The 19,390-nt window shown below is 36.7% G+C and overlaps 1 protein-coding gene across 1 annotated transcript in view; it reads left to right on the top strand.

Moving 5' to 3' along the window:
* The window catches only part of swm (Zinc finger protein swm), a 32,860-nt gene that overhangs the window by 6,911 nt on the left and 6,559 nt on the right, over positions 1–19,390 (top strand). The window contains exons 3-19 of the mRNA XM_068765741.1: positions 96–230; positions 3,557–3,711; positions 4,843–4,917; positions 5,607–5,770; positions 7,243–7,335; positions 7,795–7,938; positions 8,291–8,385; positions 8,629–8,742; positions 9,279–9,447; positions 10,368–10,465; positions 10,823–10,953; positions 12,316–12,447; positions 12,711–12,866; positions 13,769–13,922; positions 14,340–14,446; positions 15,404–15,448; positions 19,078–19,158. Coding sequence (XP_068621842.1) covers positions 96–230; positions 3,557–3,711; positions 4,843–4,917; positions 5,607–5,770; positions 7,243–7,335; positions 7,795–7,938; positions 8,291–8,385; positions 8,629–8,742; positions 9,279–9,447; positions 10,368–10,465; positions 10,823–10,953; positions 12,316–12,447; positions 12,711–12,866; positions 13,769–13,922; positions 14,340–14,446; positions 15,404–15,448; positions 19,078–19,158 — 2,048 coding nt within the window. The remainder of the gene's footprint in view (positions 1–95; positions 231–3,556; positions 3,712–4,842; positions 4,918–5,606; positions 5,771–7,242; positions 7,336–7,794; positions 7,939–8,290; positions 8,386–8,628; positions 8,743–9,278; positions 9,448–10,367; positions 10,466–10,822; positions 10,954–12,315; positions 12,448–12,710; positions 12,867–13,768; positions 13,923–14,339; positions 14,447–15,403; positions 15,449–19,077; positions 19,159–19,390) is intronic.

Genomic DNA, 19,390 nt, shown 5'->3' with positions numbered 1-19,390 from the left:
ACGCGTTTTGATGTTATGAGACTTTCGTTTTGTATAACAATTGTTTCCTTCACTTATAAAGCTAGGGTAATAATATTTTACGTGGTTACGAACAGAGACAAAGCCGTTCGTGGACATGCTGTTCAAGTCGCTGGACAGCCAGGAGTACCTGAAATCCGGCGTCGAGAAACCTCCCAGCCCACAACCACACCTCGCGGAGAACGACAAGCAGATAGACGGGGAGGATCAGCGTGAGTAAAAACATCACCCTGTACATATATACACGACACACTTCTCCAGTGGTTAGATTGGGCCAAACACGCCGTGTTTACTAGTTCGTGGTCGCCGTTCGAGAACCTTCGGCTCAAAAATAGTAGCTGTGTATTTATTTAATAGAATCAGGCGTTATTTTGTGGTAGTCAACCTTAAGTAAGAAAAGGACCAATGTTTAGCCACAGAGTGATTTAACGGTGGTAGTTTGGCCGGGTATTGTATGTACTTTTATTTTATATAAGTAAATTAAATGAAGCCAAATTTTTGAGACAGCGGTAGATATATTTTTGTTTATGTGAAGTTCTCCCGCGTTGAAAAATTCCTTGCGTGAGCCCGAAATTATTTCGGAAACTACATTTTGACTATTTTCGTCTGAACATCTCCCACTGAAATCACGTTTTATATAAACATTGGACCACGTCAGTGGCGTAGCTAGGGGGTGGCGAGCGGGGCGGCCGCACCAGGCACCACAAGTAGTGGGGGAACCAAAGTTGAAAATAATTTTTTTTGAATGATGAATAATGAAATGTTAAAAGAAATATGAAAACCATTATTTAAAGTAAATAACATAAAAAGAATATAAAATTTTACTATTTTTGTGCTAAAAAAAATTGTTAAATAGTATGAACATAAAAAAATAAACGGTTACAAATTATAATATACACAGTGTTTAAGCCTTTCATTCGCAAAACACAAAGTATTTTTTAAAAGGTGTTTTTTAAATGACAAAATAATAAATTATTACATTATTGCAAGGTTAGAAAATGTGATTAATGACTTTGCAGGCCAAAAAGCGAGGAATGTTCGTTTTTAAATTTTCCCAATAAATTTAATTAAGATCTAATGTTATTTTATATATATTTATTATTATTTTGAACCAAAAAAAATATGTATTAACTACATTCTGTTCTGAATTTTGAAATTAGAGTGTAGACTCTTTAGGGGGGAGGGGGGGCACCAAGCCCTAATCTGCCCCAGGCCCCAAATACCATAGCTACGCCACTGGACCACGTCTCTACTTATTGTTTAGTTTGAAATATATACCATATGTCTTCTATTGTCAGTAGAACACTGTTCAGCTTACAGAATCCTTTATTTTTCTTACTTTCCTAGTTTTCGTATTAAAATGTACTATAGCATTCCACAGACAATTTCAGATCTGCCGCTTATGAGATTTAAAATCAATATTTAAAAAAATGTTATTGAAAAAATTATATTATTGTGTATATGTATCCAAGAATACTATACTGATGTTAATGCGTGGAATTAAATGTTGTCGATGCTTCAGGAAGCTAATTATTGTGGCGCGCTCTTTATAAAACTATATTTGTAAAGAGCAACTGTTGAGTTTCTTGCCGGCTGCAGAACTGCCTTTCGAGCTTGTCGTAGCTTCCTGTAAGAACAACAACGCTGATATTTTATGTTGATTGACAATTAGAAAGTACTTGCAATAGTCTATTCGAGTAAAGAGTATTTAGATTTTTTTTATCAGGTGAAAGCTCAATTATAACTCTATCTAGATATAAAAAACACGAACATTTGAATTTCGAATAACAGTACAATGCAATCGTGTTTTTTTTTAAGTACAAATTGCTTTTTATTATCAAGTTTTTGTATATAAAAAGTGTAATAGAGTTGTAGGTGTCTAAAATTTTTTGCGGTGGTATAGATCGCGCCGAATTTTAGTACACTCAACACAGGCTTGTTTTGTCGACAGTAAATAGACAATGTTTCTCTCATACGTAGATATGTAAACCAATATATATATATATATATATATATATATATATACACTATTAATAGTATGTGTAGATATTTAAATATATATGATATGGTATATTTGTATATAATTATAATAATTTTAGCATTAGTATATTTATATAAGGTGTTTTAGGCGATTATCTTCTCTTTCAATTTGATTTTACTTTTTAAATTATTTTTTGTCTCTTATGATGTTAACTTGTTTCATATTATTCTTTTATTAATATATCTCGGTACAGCTTAACGATTAAGGTAGAGAATAACTTCGACAAGTTCGCCGTTATACATAAAAAGAATTTTAAATAAATAAAAAAATAAATGTGTGTTACTTTTTTTTTTGGCCTCTGTTTTTGCGGACTTTTCGTTCCACCCCTATTTATGTGGGAACAGAGATTTTATTTTCTATGTAAAATTGTTCACTATCTTTTATTACTTTTTTTTCTCTTCCATCCCTCATAAAATCTATCTTTCTGTCTCTTTCATTCGATAATTCATTCTATTTTTCTTTTCCGCTCTTTAAACCTTTCATTCATCCTCAATCACTACAGTTAGGTCGAATTACTATTTATAATATCACAGATTTTATATTCATTTTCCTCTTATACATATAGTATGTGTTAGTTTTGGTGGTTCTCTCTGTAACGGCCCGAGCCAAGGTTCTCCAAGAAGCCTTAGAGTTTATCTACCTTAAGAGCAGTTTAGGCTAAGTGTTTTGACCTATCGAACATGCGAAATCTTCCAATGCCACTTGGACAACATTGTGAGCAACAATAATAAATATAAAAGTACAGTCACGTACACATTTATTTATTTGAATTTTATATATATTTTTAACCTTACCTATATTGGTTTTGTCTGATCATAAATTTATATATTTACATAATTTCAGTATTATACAACACTGCACACTGGTCCAGTATGTTATTTCGTCCTAACTACAAGACCAGCTGTGCAAGGCTGTAATTCTGATGTTATGGAAATATAAATGTTTTATGGAATCAGGCGTTACCTTGCGGAAGTCCATCCTAAGAAAGAAAAGGACCAATATTTAGCCACTTCCGCACATGCAGTGGTAGTCGTGCAACAAAGTGCACCGCCCGCCAGCCCGCTGATAAATGCGTATGCGGCAAACAATGCGAATCACACAACCGCCACCGCCAAATTACTCAACACGTGTTTCACCCCTCCACAGGGCATCTTCAGGAGTTATGTTACACCGATTAGTGCCAAACAAATAAAAATATAAAGGAAATATAAATAATTATTACTGTTAGTGGTTTTTCGTTATCGTTTCCTTTCACGATAAAATATTTACCACACAATATAACTCTTTACATAGTGGTTTAAAACGTAAAAAAATTATTATTATTATTATTTTCGCATCTTTTTTTTTGAAGTCGTTGTATGCGGGCAGGGCGAAATCGGTCAACATAACGATCTTTATATGAGACCTATACATAAAAAACATTATCTCTTTGACTGTACTTCTGTGTAAAAAATTCGAAGTGTCGCGAGATATATGAATAGGTTGTATTGTGTACAGCGGCATGCGCGACGGCTGCGTCGGCTCCTGACTCGAAATCACCAGCCGGAGCCAGTGCCGCGGCAGCAGCACCCGCCCTCGCGGCCGAAGCCCCGAGACACCGCCTCGTGCTGCCGCGAACTCGCGCCCCCCACCACGAGCACACCTTAGTCAAGGTAACTATTTGTTCACATCACTGGCAAATAATGCATAAGCATCTTCTTCTTAGAGTGTGTCTTATTGATGACTGTGTACCGGGGAAAAATTATTCCTGTGAGCTGTGTTAAAAGGAAAAATAGTTGCTGCTGAATATATAGCCGAGAAAAGTATATTATTAAGTGTGTACCAGCGCAAAATTGTTACTGTGAACTGTGTTTCAAAGAGAAATAATTACTGCTGAATATGTACCAGGGAAAAATAATAATTGTTTAGTGTGTACCGGGGAAAAATTATTACTGTTGATTATGTTCGAAGGAAAAATTATTATTGTTTAGTGTGTACAGGGGAATTTTTTTTACCGTGGATTGTGTTCCAAGGAAAAATGATTACTGCTGAATATGTACCAGGGAAAATAATTATTGTTAAGTGTTTACCGGGGAAAAATTATTACTGTGTAATGTGGTTCAAGGAAAAATAAATACTGCTGAATATGTACCTGGGAAAAATAATTACTGCTGAATATGTACCTGGGAATTATAATTATTCTTTAGTGTGTACAGAAGAAAAATTATTACTGTGAAACGTGTTTCTAGGTAAAAATTTTTACTGCAGGGTGTATACCAGGGAAGGATCATTATTGTTGATTGGTATACCTGGGAAAAATTATTACCGTGCAATGTGTTTCAAGGAAAATTAATAACTGCCGAGTGTATACAAAGAATAAATAATGATTACATAATATGAACCAAGGAAAATCATTATTGTGTTTTAAATGATATCCTATGGCTGCAATTATGATGAAAAACCCTTTAAGATAAATTGTTCTTTAAAGATGGTTGTGAAAGTGAATACAACGAAAACTGTACTTTGCTAGTTTATTCATAGGTTCTTCTCAAATCTAGTCGCTTTTGGCATTTCCTTATGACATACACAAGCGATCCTTATAGATGATCCTAAGTGGAAAATGCTATTTATATATGAATAAACTATCATTATTTCAAGCATAGAATGTCCACAGCTGGGCATAGACCTTCCCCATAGATCTCCAATAAGACCTGTTGGAAGCCACCTGTTGAACCATGATCCTGACAAAATAGTCCGTCTACCTTCTGGAAATAATCCATATTTTTTTTCGTACAATTTTCCAGGTTTTGCCGTTGACTGAGCTGCTGGAAGAGCCAGTGGACCAGCCACCTCGCAGAAGAGATCGGAGAGGCGATTCAGTGAGTTGTTTTAATAATCTTATTATTGCTAAAAAATCAGATGCAATCAAAATCAAATAATCATTTTAATCTTTTTTTATTGGTTTGAAAGCTAAACAAAACTTTTATGTATATATATATATATATATATATATATATATATATATATATATATATATATAAAGGCATATATATGTGCTTTTGAATTGTTTATTATTTGACATATAAGTAGTAAGCTACCACTGGCTCGGAACGCTGATCTGGTGGGAAGAGCCAGCCAGAAACTCAACAGTTTCTCTTTCAAATTAAATTTAACAATTTGAAAATGTGTCTATAAATCAAGTTTCACAATTTTTGATAGACTAAAAAATCTTGAATGCTATAATAAGATTTATTTGATGATATACTTTTAATAGTAAATTTAAAACTAAGAAAAGGAATATTTAATGGATTCAGGCGTTACATTGCGGAAGTCCATCCTAAATAAGAAAAGGACCAATATTTAGCCACTTCCGCAGATGCAGTGGTAGTCGTGGAACAAAGTGCACCGCCCGCCAGCCCGCTGATAAATGCGCATGCGGCAAACAATGCGAATTACACAATTGTCACTGTTAATTCACTCAACACGTATTTCACGGTGTAACATAACTCCTGAAGATGCCCCGTGGAGGAGTTAATATTTTAAATTGCAAATAATCTTTAATACTCAGCTACGGGATAAGGAGGACCGTCGTCGGAGACGCTCTCGTTCGTGGGAGCGACGCGCTCGGCCACGTCGCCACGCACGCGAGCCCGAGCATGCCGCCCACGGCGCGCACGCTGCCCACGCCGCCCACGCGCCCCACGCCAACGACGTACGGAGGTACGACAAGAGGTAACGTCACTAACATTACTAACACGCATGTTTTATGTTACACATAAGGTATAAGCTTTACTAGGAACGGAAAGTAATGTCGCTTTCTTAAGTTAAATTCATGCGATTACATTTTTAACAAGATTATTTCTAATCAAGAATATATTCACCATTGTTATCAAAAACCTTTACTATTTTCAATGTCAAGGCGGTAAAAATATATCGGTTTTTATGTAAAATATGTCGACAGAAAGGACATTACTTTCCGGTCCTGAATATTAACAGAAGTTTTAGTCTAATATAACACATCAGTTATATTTACGATAGTGAAACATAGTCTATGTCATTTCGGGACAATATATTCCGAATGATAATAATTAATATCAATGCCAATATCAATCAATGCCGGAGTGGTAACAAATCAATTGGTTTTTCTGTAAAATATGTCGACTTTCCGGTCCCCTAATATTAAATACTATGCATATATATTATGCAATCACACGTGTCGTCTTTGTGAGTCTGTGGAATAGAGATTCTAAAAAAAAAATTAGGTTATTTTTTTACGTCTGCACTTACCAAAAGGTATTTGGTAGAAAATGTCTGAGAATTATTTCGCTTCTCCACAAAGAGTAAAATGTATGAATAAAGTTAGCTATGAACCATTAAACATCTAAACTCAGCAGTGATTTGAATCATTTTGGTACATCATTCGAAAAATAGTTGCTTTTATTCATGCTTGGATAAATAACCACTACTAACATTATTAACATAATAAATATTATTTGCTTTAAGTTTCATCGCTTTCCATTTTTGTTAGACATAGAATATGATGCTTTTTTTACATATGTAGTTTGAAATTCCGACTGCTGGGATATGTTTTTCAAAGCGATCATGCAGACCGAGACCGAGGGTCTTTGAGCTGCTAGCCAATACTACACTCACATGGTGTAAAAATATGTTTGAACATATAAGAGTGACATGTCAGAGTGAGACGGATAATAGCGTAAGTTGAACGTGTGAAAGAGAAGCAGTAAAGTAGGTAAAAGGAAGAAAAGACAAACTGCAATACAAACCCAATCTATATAGAATATACATACTGTGCATATAACAATTTTTTTTTAAATTTTGTCTATCTGTTCTGGCTAATCTCTGAAATGGCTTCACCTATTTTGACAGGTCTTGAACTGACTGGCAGATGATGTAATAAAGAGTAACTGGGGCTATTTCTGTTTTAGAAAGAATTTTGAACGAATAAAAGAAGCTAAATAAAAATATTTTTTTTAATCCCATACCGACAAAGTACTTGTTGTCTAGGATTGAGACATATGGTTGTATTTGCAATTGAGATGTAATATCCCTGCCCCACACATGGCAGGAGAGAATGAAGGGTCTCCAAAAAATAGGACCATTTTAAAAATAAAAAACCATGTAAAATTGACAGTTTATTTTGGTACAGTGAATTCAGTGTGTATATAAAATATACTTTTTTAAAGACGTCCTCTATCCCGGTCACCATCACCGCGTGGTCGCTACAGGAACAGAAGTCCACCGTCTGCTGTGTTGGAGCGACCTTCTAGCAGGTCTAGGTGAGTGCTGCAAATATTATAAATCAGGAGTGGCGAAAATGCAGCTCTTTTGAAAAATTATTTTTGACTCCGATTGATAGTTGAATTATTTCAATATTTATTTATATAACCTATGTCAGCTCCTGGGAAATGGAAACAAATTACTGTTGTCGATAATTATTATTATTGCACCATAAAATTAGCGAAATCCAAACACCAATCATAATTAACTAACCGGCATCTTAAGTAATATTAGGAGTGCTGTCATATACATGTGTCATTATATCAAACTTCAATACACATATTTTGTACTTTTGTCATATCATTTCAATAAATATTATTTTTTACAAAGACCTATTTGTGAAACAATTTTAAGAAAAATAAATGTTTAGATTTTGTTAAAGTTTGTAAAAGTATATAGTGACTGCAGAGTGTTATTCCAATAAGACTTTTATATATTTTACAATTGCATTATTTCAGATCGAGATCACCCGTCCCCTTGAGAGACAGAGAACACGACCGTGAAAGAGAAAGGCTGCGCTTGCCCCGCGAGATTGAGCGTGACAGAATATCCAGAGACCGGGAGCATAGGGACCGCATATCCAGGTCTAGAGACAGAGATCGGTGAGTGTTACTATCTGACACTCATCAACCCCGCCTTTCTGATAATTCATTTTGAACTTCGCGCCTTTGACGTTTCCTTACGAGATTTGTGCATTTGACAGTTCGCTTTGAACTTCGCGCGGATGACAGTTCAACGTTTGAAAGATCACTTTGAAATTGGTGCGTTTGGCATTTAATCATGAACTTCGCGCCTTTTTCATTTTCTTTTGAAGTTTGCATGTTTGACAGTTCCCTTTGAACCCCGCCCTTTTGACAGTGCGCTTTGAACTTCGTGCATTTGTCACAGTTTCCCTTAATAAATCCCGCGCTTTATACACTTTAACAATGATGAATGTGTTTGTTTTGTCACCAGGTCGCGCGACAGGTCCCGCGATCGATCTCGTGGCTCCACCTCCCCCCGGCTCGAAGTGCCCGACGCGTATAAACGCCGCTGCAGGGACTATGACGGTAAGTGTATACCTCCACATAACTCTTTAAAAAAAAGTTTTTTTTTTAATGTAAACAGCTATTATTATGAGTCCTAAAATCTACTAACTTGGAAATCCAACAAATTCTTTTATTAAAGCGAAAGGGTTCAACTCGCGTCTAGTCCATTTTCGAATTGCATCCTTAACAATCAAATTGCCCCCTAGGGGGCGTGGCCTCCACGTTGGGAAACACTGATCTATATTATGTATGTTATGTCAACAGAGAAGGGTTACTGCATGCGCGGAGACTTCTGCGAGTGGGACCACGGCACCGATCCGCTGGTGCTGGAGGACGCCACGCTCTCCAGAGTGCTGCCAATGCAACCGCCCGTACCTGGTCAGTTACACACTCTAACCAAATTAAACAGGTTTTATTAAATGTGTCGTAGATATAGCCTTTATTGAAGAGTGAAATTTTTCAGTACAACAAGGATTCGGAGAATCTTGCTATATTCGACTAACAACTTGACGGTGTCTTGAGATATATGAACATTCAAATGACATCAGTTATTCTATTCGTTGGTATTAAACATAATCATGTGTTTACACATGGCTTATTTTTAAGAGGTTCATATTGCAATTAAATTTTGACTCAAAAAATCTTTGATAACAAAAAACCATTTGAGAATGATTTCACTATTATGGAGTTCATTCTTTATGTAGTTTTTATTGAATTGTGGTCTTCTGGTATTATTTTTAGGATGTGGTCACAAAATGTGTGAATTTTAATAAATAATTAATATAATTATGTCCCGCTGTCAGAACTTGCTATAGCAACGCCGCGACTCGTCTCGCTATTCTAAGCGCGATGTAAGTTTAACTAGACCTTTAAATGTATGTAGAAGTAAGCTTGTGTATATTCCTCAATTGCAGAGTACAACCCGCTAACGCCGGACATCTGGTGCGGATCGGGCTTCCCGCCGTTCGGCGCGGCTCACCCCCACCCTCACGCCGCTCATCCCCCCCATCCTGCGCACACCGCACACCCCGCGCACCCTGCGCACGGTCCACACCCACCACGGGAGCTGGTCCCCATACCCAGGTACATAGTTTAATTATCATCATCATATCAGCCGATAGATGCCCATTGCAAGGCACACGGGCCTCCCTCACCATGACTTTTACTATGACGACGATAGAGAATCTTTCGGCGCCGTCAGTTGCACGTGCAATGTGCCACTTCAGATAAGCAACTCTAAGTTGTTATCCTTCTGCTGCTGATGAAACTATTTTTTTTTTTGGCAAGGGCACAGTTATTCAATGAGCCATGAAGAGAGGGCAGTGCTCGGGTTTTCTCTAGGAAATCGAATTGAGTATGATATCAATAGACGGACGAAAGTAGCCGACATAGGTCAACATTTGCAAGTTGAAGTGGCAGTGAACAGGCCAAATAGCAGAACAAACAGCCGCAGAGCCTTAGAGCCAAAGTCATGGGTGGATACCACCAACTGGCATGTGCAACGCAAGACATCTGCTCATTAATAGACATTGGATGCAGGTTGCTTCTAACCGGTCCTACTGGTCAACTATAAAGGAGACTTGTCCAGCTGTGGAAATTCAATGACTAGTGATGATAATAGTGATGAAATCAGGGATTCACAAACTATTAATGTCAAGAGACTTCTTTTCCAAAACGGAACAGAACTGGTCTAGACTTTTACTGCTGGCCTAATGGCATTTGTGAATTCCGCGTGGTTTAGGCGACAGGGTATAGATACCACCTAGCCCGTGACTTTTTTTTAAGGTAGCAAAGCACAAGGGCTCCCAGAGGATTCTGCTCCGGATGCTACATACTAATATTTTAATGAATTGGCTCTCGGATCCCCACAGAAGGGGTCTTTAGTACTTTCTTCCTATTGACATATAATACTCCATTAATTTAAATACACAGTGACATAACTTTCTCTTCTAAACTTCAATAAAAATATAAACGTTTTAAAAATATTTTTTATGTTTGTACAGAGTGCGACACGATGCCCGTACGGAACCCCGCGCTGAACCAGCGCCGGCGCCGCGACACGCCCCCCCACCCAAAAAGAACTTTGAATACCATCGTTTGGGTAAGTCAAAAAGAAATTCAAAGTTCTATATTTCAATTAGGGCTTAGCTATAGAATATACAGATTTTTCCAAACGTACTATGTTACTACGAGGGTAGTTAAGAGGATAGATCCAGTGCTCTGTGAATATTTATTGTTTTAAAATTTGTGTAAAAGTCTTTGGGTTCTACTACATGTATACAAACAAAGTATAAGTGTCTATCTGCCGAGATTTGTGTTTTTCGCTTTGCTGTTTTTCACTAAATTCCTTGTTATCGGCTCTCGTAATATCACCTAATATTAAACTCATATACCCCGCAATGGATTCTTCAAAGAAAGCCACTGTGGATGAAATAACTCATATGTATGGTGTTCACAGGCGCGAGGCCCCCTCTGCCGGCTAATGCTGCAAACTGCTCGCTGGAGGTGAAGAAAGTGCCGCGTGGGCTGAACGACATCACACACCTGAACAATCACTTCAGCAAGTTCGGAAAGATTGTCAACATTCAGGTAAATAGCAAAACACATTGAACGCTTTACACTAAAACTTGTATTTCTATATATGTCACCCGGCTCACCTGTGAACCATCACCTACTGAACCATTCAGGCAATGGTGGTCACTCGTGAGACGCATATAAAGGTTCATTGGAAAAGTTTCCAACAAGCCGCATGCATCTATCAAACAAAAAACTTGATATGAAAATCGATGGTAAAAGTCACAAATTTTCATTTTATTTCTAAATAACCGCGTTTTATATACTTTAGAGCAGTGATTCCCAAAGTGGTCTATATCGACCCCTAGGGGTCTATGACAACCTGCAAGGAGTCTACATCAGCGAAAAAGTATTTGGGGGTCCATGAAATGAAAATGGGAGTTCACAATAGTGGATCTCAACACATACACTGATAGTACCTATTTATTTACATCATAATATCAAAACATTTACATTATTTATAAAAGTACCTATGAAGTACCTATATGTTTATAAAATTGTGTAAGTTGTAGGATGTTGGTATTCGCTTTCTGGTCGCAATACATTTTGAACTTGTAAAAACCTGAGAGTCGTGCGTTACTTCAAATTTTTAACACTAAACTTCACTACAGTTAGAAATTTACAGGAAATCAATATCAGATAAGTAGGGGGTTTACCCAACACGGAAAAATATGGCAAGGGGTCTACGACACAAAAAAGTTTGGAGAACTCTGTTTTAGAGTATCTCAATTTTCTGATTTTGGCTTGACTCTAATGGAATAGTATGCTGGGCTCACTGGTGGGACGTGATCCAGTGCTTGCTAATGATTTGTGCCATGCCGTATGCCTTCAGTGGTTCATTTTTAGTCTCAAAGGGCGACATATGTGGTATATATCCCACAATACTGGATTTAATTTAGGACAGGGTGTACATAGAACATATACCATTAGTGCTCTCGAATGTTCCAATAAATGGTGACAAAAAGGTTGATTATCAATTTTTGCTCAGGTCATGATTATTTTTATTCTTCACTATGATGAAAACTACAGAATTAGTAGTAGTAAAATTTAATATGTTCCCTTAATATTTAAGTGGTAAAATATGATCAGAAGCACAAATAGTATGTTGCTTATTTCTATGTTTCATTTAATTCTTCAGTCAAGCATTCTTGCTTTTGTATCCTACAAGCATAATCAAACATTTATTATTCAGTATATTTATAAGTAATACATAAACAGTACTGGTATATTTGGAAAAAGTAACATTTTGTTCACCATGCAAGTACATTAAACCTTTGCCTTGATATATATAGATATATTTGATAGTGGTGGATTTATATGCATGCACTATGCTTAAAAGTGATCTCTGAACGTAATATCCACATATCTATTTCCCAGGTGAACTTCGAAGGCGATCCTGAAGCAGCGCTCATTACGTTCTCGAACCCAACGGAAGCCAACGTCGCGTACAAGAGCACGGAGGCTGTGCTCAACAACAGGTTCATCAAGGTCTTCTGGCACAATCCCGAGGTGAATATAACAAAAACAAGTAATATTTACGCGCACGAGATTTTTAAGAACAGATAGCTGGACATGTGTCAGCCTTTCTTGTCCCATGTGGATGGTAAGACAAGGAGGGCAGTTGTCAAGATGCACATGACATATTTGAGAACATGACAACTTGACATTTTTGTGCCTCCCTTCCTTAAAAGACAAGTAGCAATTGTGCGAACATCCCCTTTAGGGACGGTTTTCAATCGCTAGCAATAAGCTGTTTATATTACAAATTGCAGAATAAGCAAGAAAACATGGCACCAGGTGGGCAGCAGTCGGCTAAACAAATGGACAGACAAAACTCACAGCACCCCATGTCGCACAACAAGGTGCTCATCAACAGAAACAACATTAAGGCAACTGCTGACAACAAGCAGCAACAGCAAACCGAGAAGGTATATATATATTTAATTTTAAACTATAAGTATTTATATACAATTTTATGATGCTTCTAGTATATGAATAGGATTCAGGAGTCTTAATGGACTAGATTATAGACCTCTGATAAAGTGAACAGACAACCTTGTCCAGGTGGAATGAGACTAAATGTAGGCAGCTTCCAAGCGGGCCTCTTGAAGATCTATGGTGATCGTCCAGGGTGATCATCCCATGCCTTCAAAGATGATGATAGCCACTTTTTTAAAAATTAATCATTGCAGATTTATTAAATCAATTGAAAATACTTTACCATTTAGTGGGTAAAGTTAAATAATCTTCGCAGAAGATATATTTTTTTTAATCCAACAATTATATTTTATTCAGAAGAGTCTAGATTATTTTGTGGATTGGCGTCTTGAGTCGGGTGAGAATGGTGAACATTTATGATGGTCACAATGGGGCTGACATGTTCTAACAAGAATAAAAATCCAAACTAAACAATATTCATGTATATATATAGATTTTTTACATGAACTTGGGTTGAATTATTCGGTATCAATTTGTGATCCTTATATATACATAATTGAATGCATGTTGTTAACAAAATAAAAAGGCTAAATAAAACATAATATACACCCAAGTCACATTTTCCTGTCTTACATACAAGTTTGTATAGTAATGCATTGGAACACTACAACAAAATACCTACGACTTACGATACAATAATTACGAAAGTTACTTTAAAAGTTTATTGACTTTCTTAATGGCAACACTACACACACTAAATAACATACCCTGCACAATTTTAGTATATGTTGATTAAAGTTTGTAAACAATCCGAATTTTATAAAATAACTAACTGGTTTCATCTGTTATATAGTAAAGAAAATAAAATATTTAAAAAACAAATTTTACCCAGACTAAAGAGGTGATGAACGGTCAAGAAGCAAAGAAGGAACCAGTGAAGCTCATTGAGAAACCCAAGAATATCGCCGACGTCCAGAAGAGATGCCAGGCGTTGCTGCAAACACAGCTGCAGCAGCAGCGACTGCTAATCCAGCGACTGGAGTCTGGTAAGTTCAATAATCTTTTCATTTCTTTTGGACGATTCGTAATATCTTCCTAGTAAAAATATATATGATATGCCAAAACTTGCTTATAAAAATATACCCTGGGGGAAGGTCAAGGTTGTGTAGGATTTTTACCCACTAAAATCCCGTCGGTGGTCGTGTTCAGTATCTTTGGAGGGGCTACCAGATCAATGGACCTCGCAGCTGTCCCTTTGTACTATGCCAGAGACATCCCTGGAGGCATCGCTTATTGCGATGCCTCTTCCAGCCACCTCACTGTACCACAGTAACACGAGACCGATATATGTTGCTACAACTTTGGGATAGGTGTATGACTTGCAGAGGGCATCTATAGGTAGTGGGTATTTATGGTAAAAAAATTAATAATAGATTTTTAAATAATTGTTCATTATTGTTCAGGCAATGTGACTGGTGCACGGAGAACTGCTTTGATGGAGGCGATCAATTCTGCGCAGGAAGCCATAGAGAAGCTGCGGAAGGAACTCGACTGCACTATGAAACTGCAGGTATGTAGAACTATACTATGTCAACCTAATTCTACCTTAGAAGATGCAATATAGTATGGTATATATATACATATACATATATGTTTATAATTGTGTTTCAGTTATTGAATTTTTATATAAACAATAGTATAAATATAAAAAATGTTAGGTAATAAATTATGGAAGCGGCTTCCTTATATTGCGGTTCCAAAATAATAATGATTTACAATTACAAGATGGTGTACTTTGTCATAGTTTTGTGTCTCTTTTGCTCACTTGCATTATACATTTCCTAAATTTCTAGTGTAATTATTGTATCATTGGTGAAATATGAGATTCTAATAGAAGTATTTTAGCATTATATTGGCCCCATTAGCAAGTAACAGTCTCTTAATAAACCATGTAGAGGGTTTTGCTTGGCATTTATTTTCGGGATTGAATTGGGAATAAGTAGACTCATAAACCGATATAGGTTCAAGTGGCAGTGCCACTAGTGTCTTAAGGTTTTGGAGTAGAGACCACGAAAAGATGATCCGGTTAAAGTCGCCGGAAAACGAAGGAGTGGGGTTGCTTTCAACCAGTCATATTGAAAAGATATGGAGAGGCGACTATGTCCTGGCATATATATATCTTTGCACCAGGCTGTAGACGTCCTGTAGTTGACTTTTTGATGAAATTTTAATTGAGCGGTACGGGAATGAAAATTAGTTGCTCTAGTGGAAACCTTCCTATACGATGGTAATATAAAATTGAGTATTTCGCGGTTGCTACCTGCTGCAAAGATATGCTTAGTTTGCTTTTTGGATCAAAAAAATTTTATAGCAATAGTTTATCTATTTGCAAGGGGAAAAAAATAATAAGTCCAAATATATCTACTAAATCTATGGTATATCTACAAAATAATATTAGTTCCAATGTAGCTATTTTAAATCGAGTTAAATTTGAAAGTTTATTGAATAATGATATTGTGGACGGCAGGATGAGAGCGTGGCGCGTTCGATGTCGCGGCTGCAACTAGCTCAGGTACCGCGTGCGCATGCGGCTGTGCATCTTGCCACGCATGGCCCCGCCCCCATACCAACAACGGCCACGCCCATAACCGTATCCTAGGGGCGGGGCCAATGTTCTAACTTCATGTTCATTTGTCACTATAACCGGGGTGCAATGTAATCACATGCATATGCCAACACAGATATACAAATTTTCACCGACGCATCACAGATAACATAACTTTTTACATTTATTTGAAAAAAGGTTTTAAAAATTAAATAAACTCTTAAACTTTTTTATATCACTGCACGTGAAAGGCATGATAAACATACAAAAGACAGGAAATAGAAGATATATTTATAAGTTGTTCATTTTACACACAAGAACAATCGAATAATAAAACTGTGGATTAGTTATCTTGTTTTGGTTTGTTTTGCCTGTTGTTTTTAAGTTTCAAAAGCCGGCATTCTATTATATAATCGTTGCTTACAAATCTTTTCTATTGTTTTTGTTCTCTATGCTTTTGTATTTGTTTTGTGTGTCCATATATGATTGTTCTATTCATTTTTAATTTCGTTTATGATTGAGAGTTTAATGATCATACGACTTTATAATAGATTAAATAAACTATATTTTAGTTGTCATTCATTTAATATCACGTCAAATCGTTATTATGAAGTATTAATTTATTATCGTCTGTCTGGGTAGAAATTTTGCAACTTTTAGTACATTATAAAATAAATGAAACTCAAAGAAAGCCTACATAAATATATATATTTGAATTTATCTTATGGATTCAGGCGTTACTTGGCAGAAGTCCATCCAGACTAATATGTAGCTATTTCCGCTATGTAGTAGTAGTCGTGCAATAAAGTGCATCGCCCGCCAGCCTACCGATAAATGCGCATGCGGCAAACAATGCGAATTACACAACTACCACTGTTAAATCACTCAACACGTGTTTTATCCCTCCACGGGGCATCCTCAGGAGTAATGTTACACCGATTAGTGCCAAACACCGAGTAAACATTTATTAACGGGCTGGCGGGCGGTGCACTTTATTGCACGACTACTACTCCATAGCATAGTAGCTATATATTACTCCTTTTCTTACATATTTGAATCTATTATAAATGTATTGTTTGACTTGACACAAAGATCGCCGCGATGGTCGATCTAGCGATGTAGATAAAATTCAAACAGTTTATCATTATAAAAAATCACAACAATGTAATCAATTATACATTCTTGTATCACTTTCATGAACATCCCGTAGATGAAATTATCAATAATCATAAGAAAGCACAGCGCATGCGCACCGTAAGTTATTAAATACTTGTATGTAAATTACAACCATCACCATACATCATCATCAGCTCGATGAATTGCTCGTCTGAAGTGGCAGTTGGAGCCGAAAGGTTCTCGAGTGGTGATTACGAGCCGGTAGACGCGGCGTGGCTAGGCACCCCACTAGTGGGACCGAAGACATAGTAATGATTGCGGGAAACCGCTGGACCGGTTCTATTTGGATTATCATCACCAGCTAAAAGACACAAGACTCCACTCGCGACGGTGATCGTTCTTACTCCCGCAGAAACATTCTGCGATCTTGACTATATTGTCGGTGCACTTTTGCAGTGTTTCCCAACGTGCCCACGCCCCACAAGTGGGGCAATTCGAATGTTGACTCGACACGAGTTTAACCCTTTCGCTTTAATATAAAAATATGTATGTTTCATTATATAAATGCAAAAAAATTTCGAAAAAATCTTGTGGTCACACCTATTATTAAATTTAAAAAATACAGTATCCCACTTATACGAATTTTAAATGTAACCATTTATATATTATATTGTCATTAAAAGTCACTTCCAGTTCGTTGAAATATCTAAATCAATGGACCTCAGCCTAGAGCCTGTGGGCAGTCCTGTATATTTGTAAAGTTCGCGACGCTTTCATCACTCTATTAAATCCTGAGTGCATCGTCATCATTTCAGCCATAGGATGTCCACTGATGGACCTAGGCTTCCCACATAGATTGATATAAGACTGATTTGAAGCGATTTGCATCTAGCATCTTCCAATGACTCTACAAAGTCCTTTATACACCTTGTTGGCGAACATAGAATGATTTTTTTAAGGCCCCCCGTTTTTAAGAACATCTCCTGACCCCATTCTTGTTGTTGGAATAGAGATGTATGTTAGAAAAAAAAATCATTTTGCTTTTTGATATTCACCCACTCACTCTCTCTCTCTGTCTCATTCTTACTGTGAAGGATTTCTCTTTCTCTCTTTCTTTAATTCGACGTTGCGTTTGCCGGTCTCGGGGTTGCCAGTTCAACTTGCCAATTCAAAATATTTCATGTAGATAACTAAACCATTATCGTATATTAAAGTAATGATGTAGTTGAGTATTTAGAAATAGAAGTTGTAAATAGATTACAGATGTAGGTAAATAGAAATGAGTAACAATGTATTACAATGGTAGGTTTTATAGAACATTGTGTATTAAAATTTAGGCTTTCTAATATGACAATCTGTAATACATTAGGACATTAAAAAGTGTATTTGCTTAAAAAATTTAATTGTTGGGTCTATTTTTATTGATATAGAATTATTTACTATGTGGAATTGGGAAGAATACAATACACATCTTTTATGTTAAATGTATTAAACGACATTACCATATATAACATGTTCATATACTTATATACGGGTGTTGGAATGTGTGAAGATTTGTTTGTGTTTAACTAGTGATAATGGTATATATAATATATATATATAACTTACTGTGCGGGCAAGTGCGTCTTAACAATCGCGCCCTCTCTGTATCAATATCCGTCCTCAAATATCGCGTGTGCGTTTTGACAATTGCACTCTCCCCGTAACATCCCTTAAAAAATGAAGACGCGGGACGTACACAAACGTCAAGACGTCTGTTCTCAATTATCTCATGTGCGTCGTGACAATCGCGCTTTCCCTGTATCAACTCCCCATACCACGACGGGTAAGGTTGACAACAATCAACACGTCTATTTTCAAATATCTCGTTTGCGTTTTAACAATCGCGTTCTTACTGTATCACCACTTAAATACCAAGACGTGGGTCGTAGATAAACGTCAAGACGTCTGTTCTCGATTATCTCGTGTGCGTGTTGACAATCTCGCTTTCCCCCTATATCAACCCTCCATACCACGACGGGTAAGGTTGACAACAATCAACACGTCTGTTTTCAAATATCTCGTGTGGGTTTTAACAATCGCATTCTTACTGTAACACCACTTAAATACAAAGACGCAAGACGTAGACAAACGTCAAGACGTCTGTTCTCAATTATCTCATGTGCGTCGTGACAATCGCGCTTTCCTTGTATCAACCTCCCCATACCACGACGGGTAAAGTTGACAACCATCAAGATGTCTGCTTTCAAATATCTCGTGTGCGTTTTACAATCGCGTTCTTACTGTATCACCACTTAAATACCAAGACGTGGGTCGTAGACAAACGTCAAGACGTCTGTTCTCAATTATCTCGTGTGCGTCTTGTCATTCGCGCTCCCCCTTTATCTAATACATGGGAATTTTAACTGACAATTTCACTTTTTATATCTTTTTTAGCTTTTGATTTTGAAACATTGCTTATGATTTCATTTGCTTGTTAGCAGGCGAAAAAGCCAAAGACCCGCGAGGAGGCGCAGAAGGAGATCCTGGATGCAGAATTGGACATGTTCACCAAGCAGCAGGTCGGTGCTACAAATTCTCTATTTATCTCCATTTCATTCTTCTACTCCTAATTGATAAAAATATTCATATATTAGTAATTATTTTTAACTGTAATTAGGACAGTGAAAATGGTCATTATAGTAACACCTTCTAAACCTGCTTCCTCAGCTACTGCAGGAAGGTGGTAATAAATGCAATAAGTAAAAATAAAACAAACACTAAAATATAGAAATAAAAGGAATAATACGTGTT

This window comes from Battus philenor, unplaced genomic scaffold (genome assembly GCF_028537555.1).
Source record: "Battus philenor isolate CCGP_79_NKW_IND1 unplaced genomic scaffold, ilBatPhil1.0.hap1 SCAF_20, whole genome shotgun sequence".
NCBI classification, from domain to species: Eukaryota; Metazoa; Arthropoda; class Insecta; order Lepidoptera; family Papilionidae; genus Battus; species Battus philenor.
This window is presented reverse-complemented; position numbering and strand designations above follow the sequence as displayed.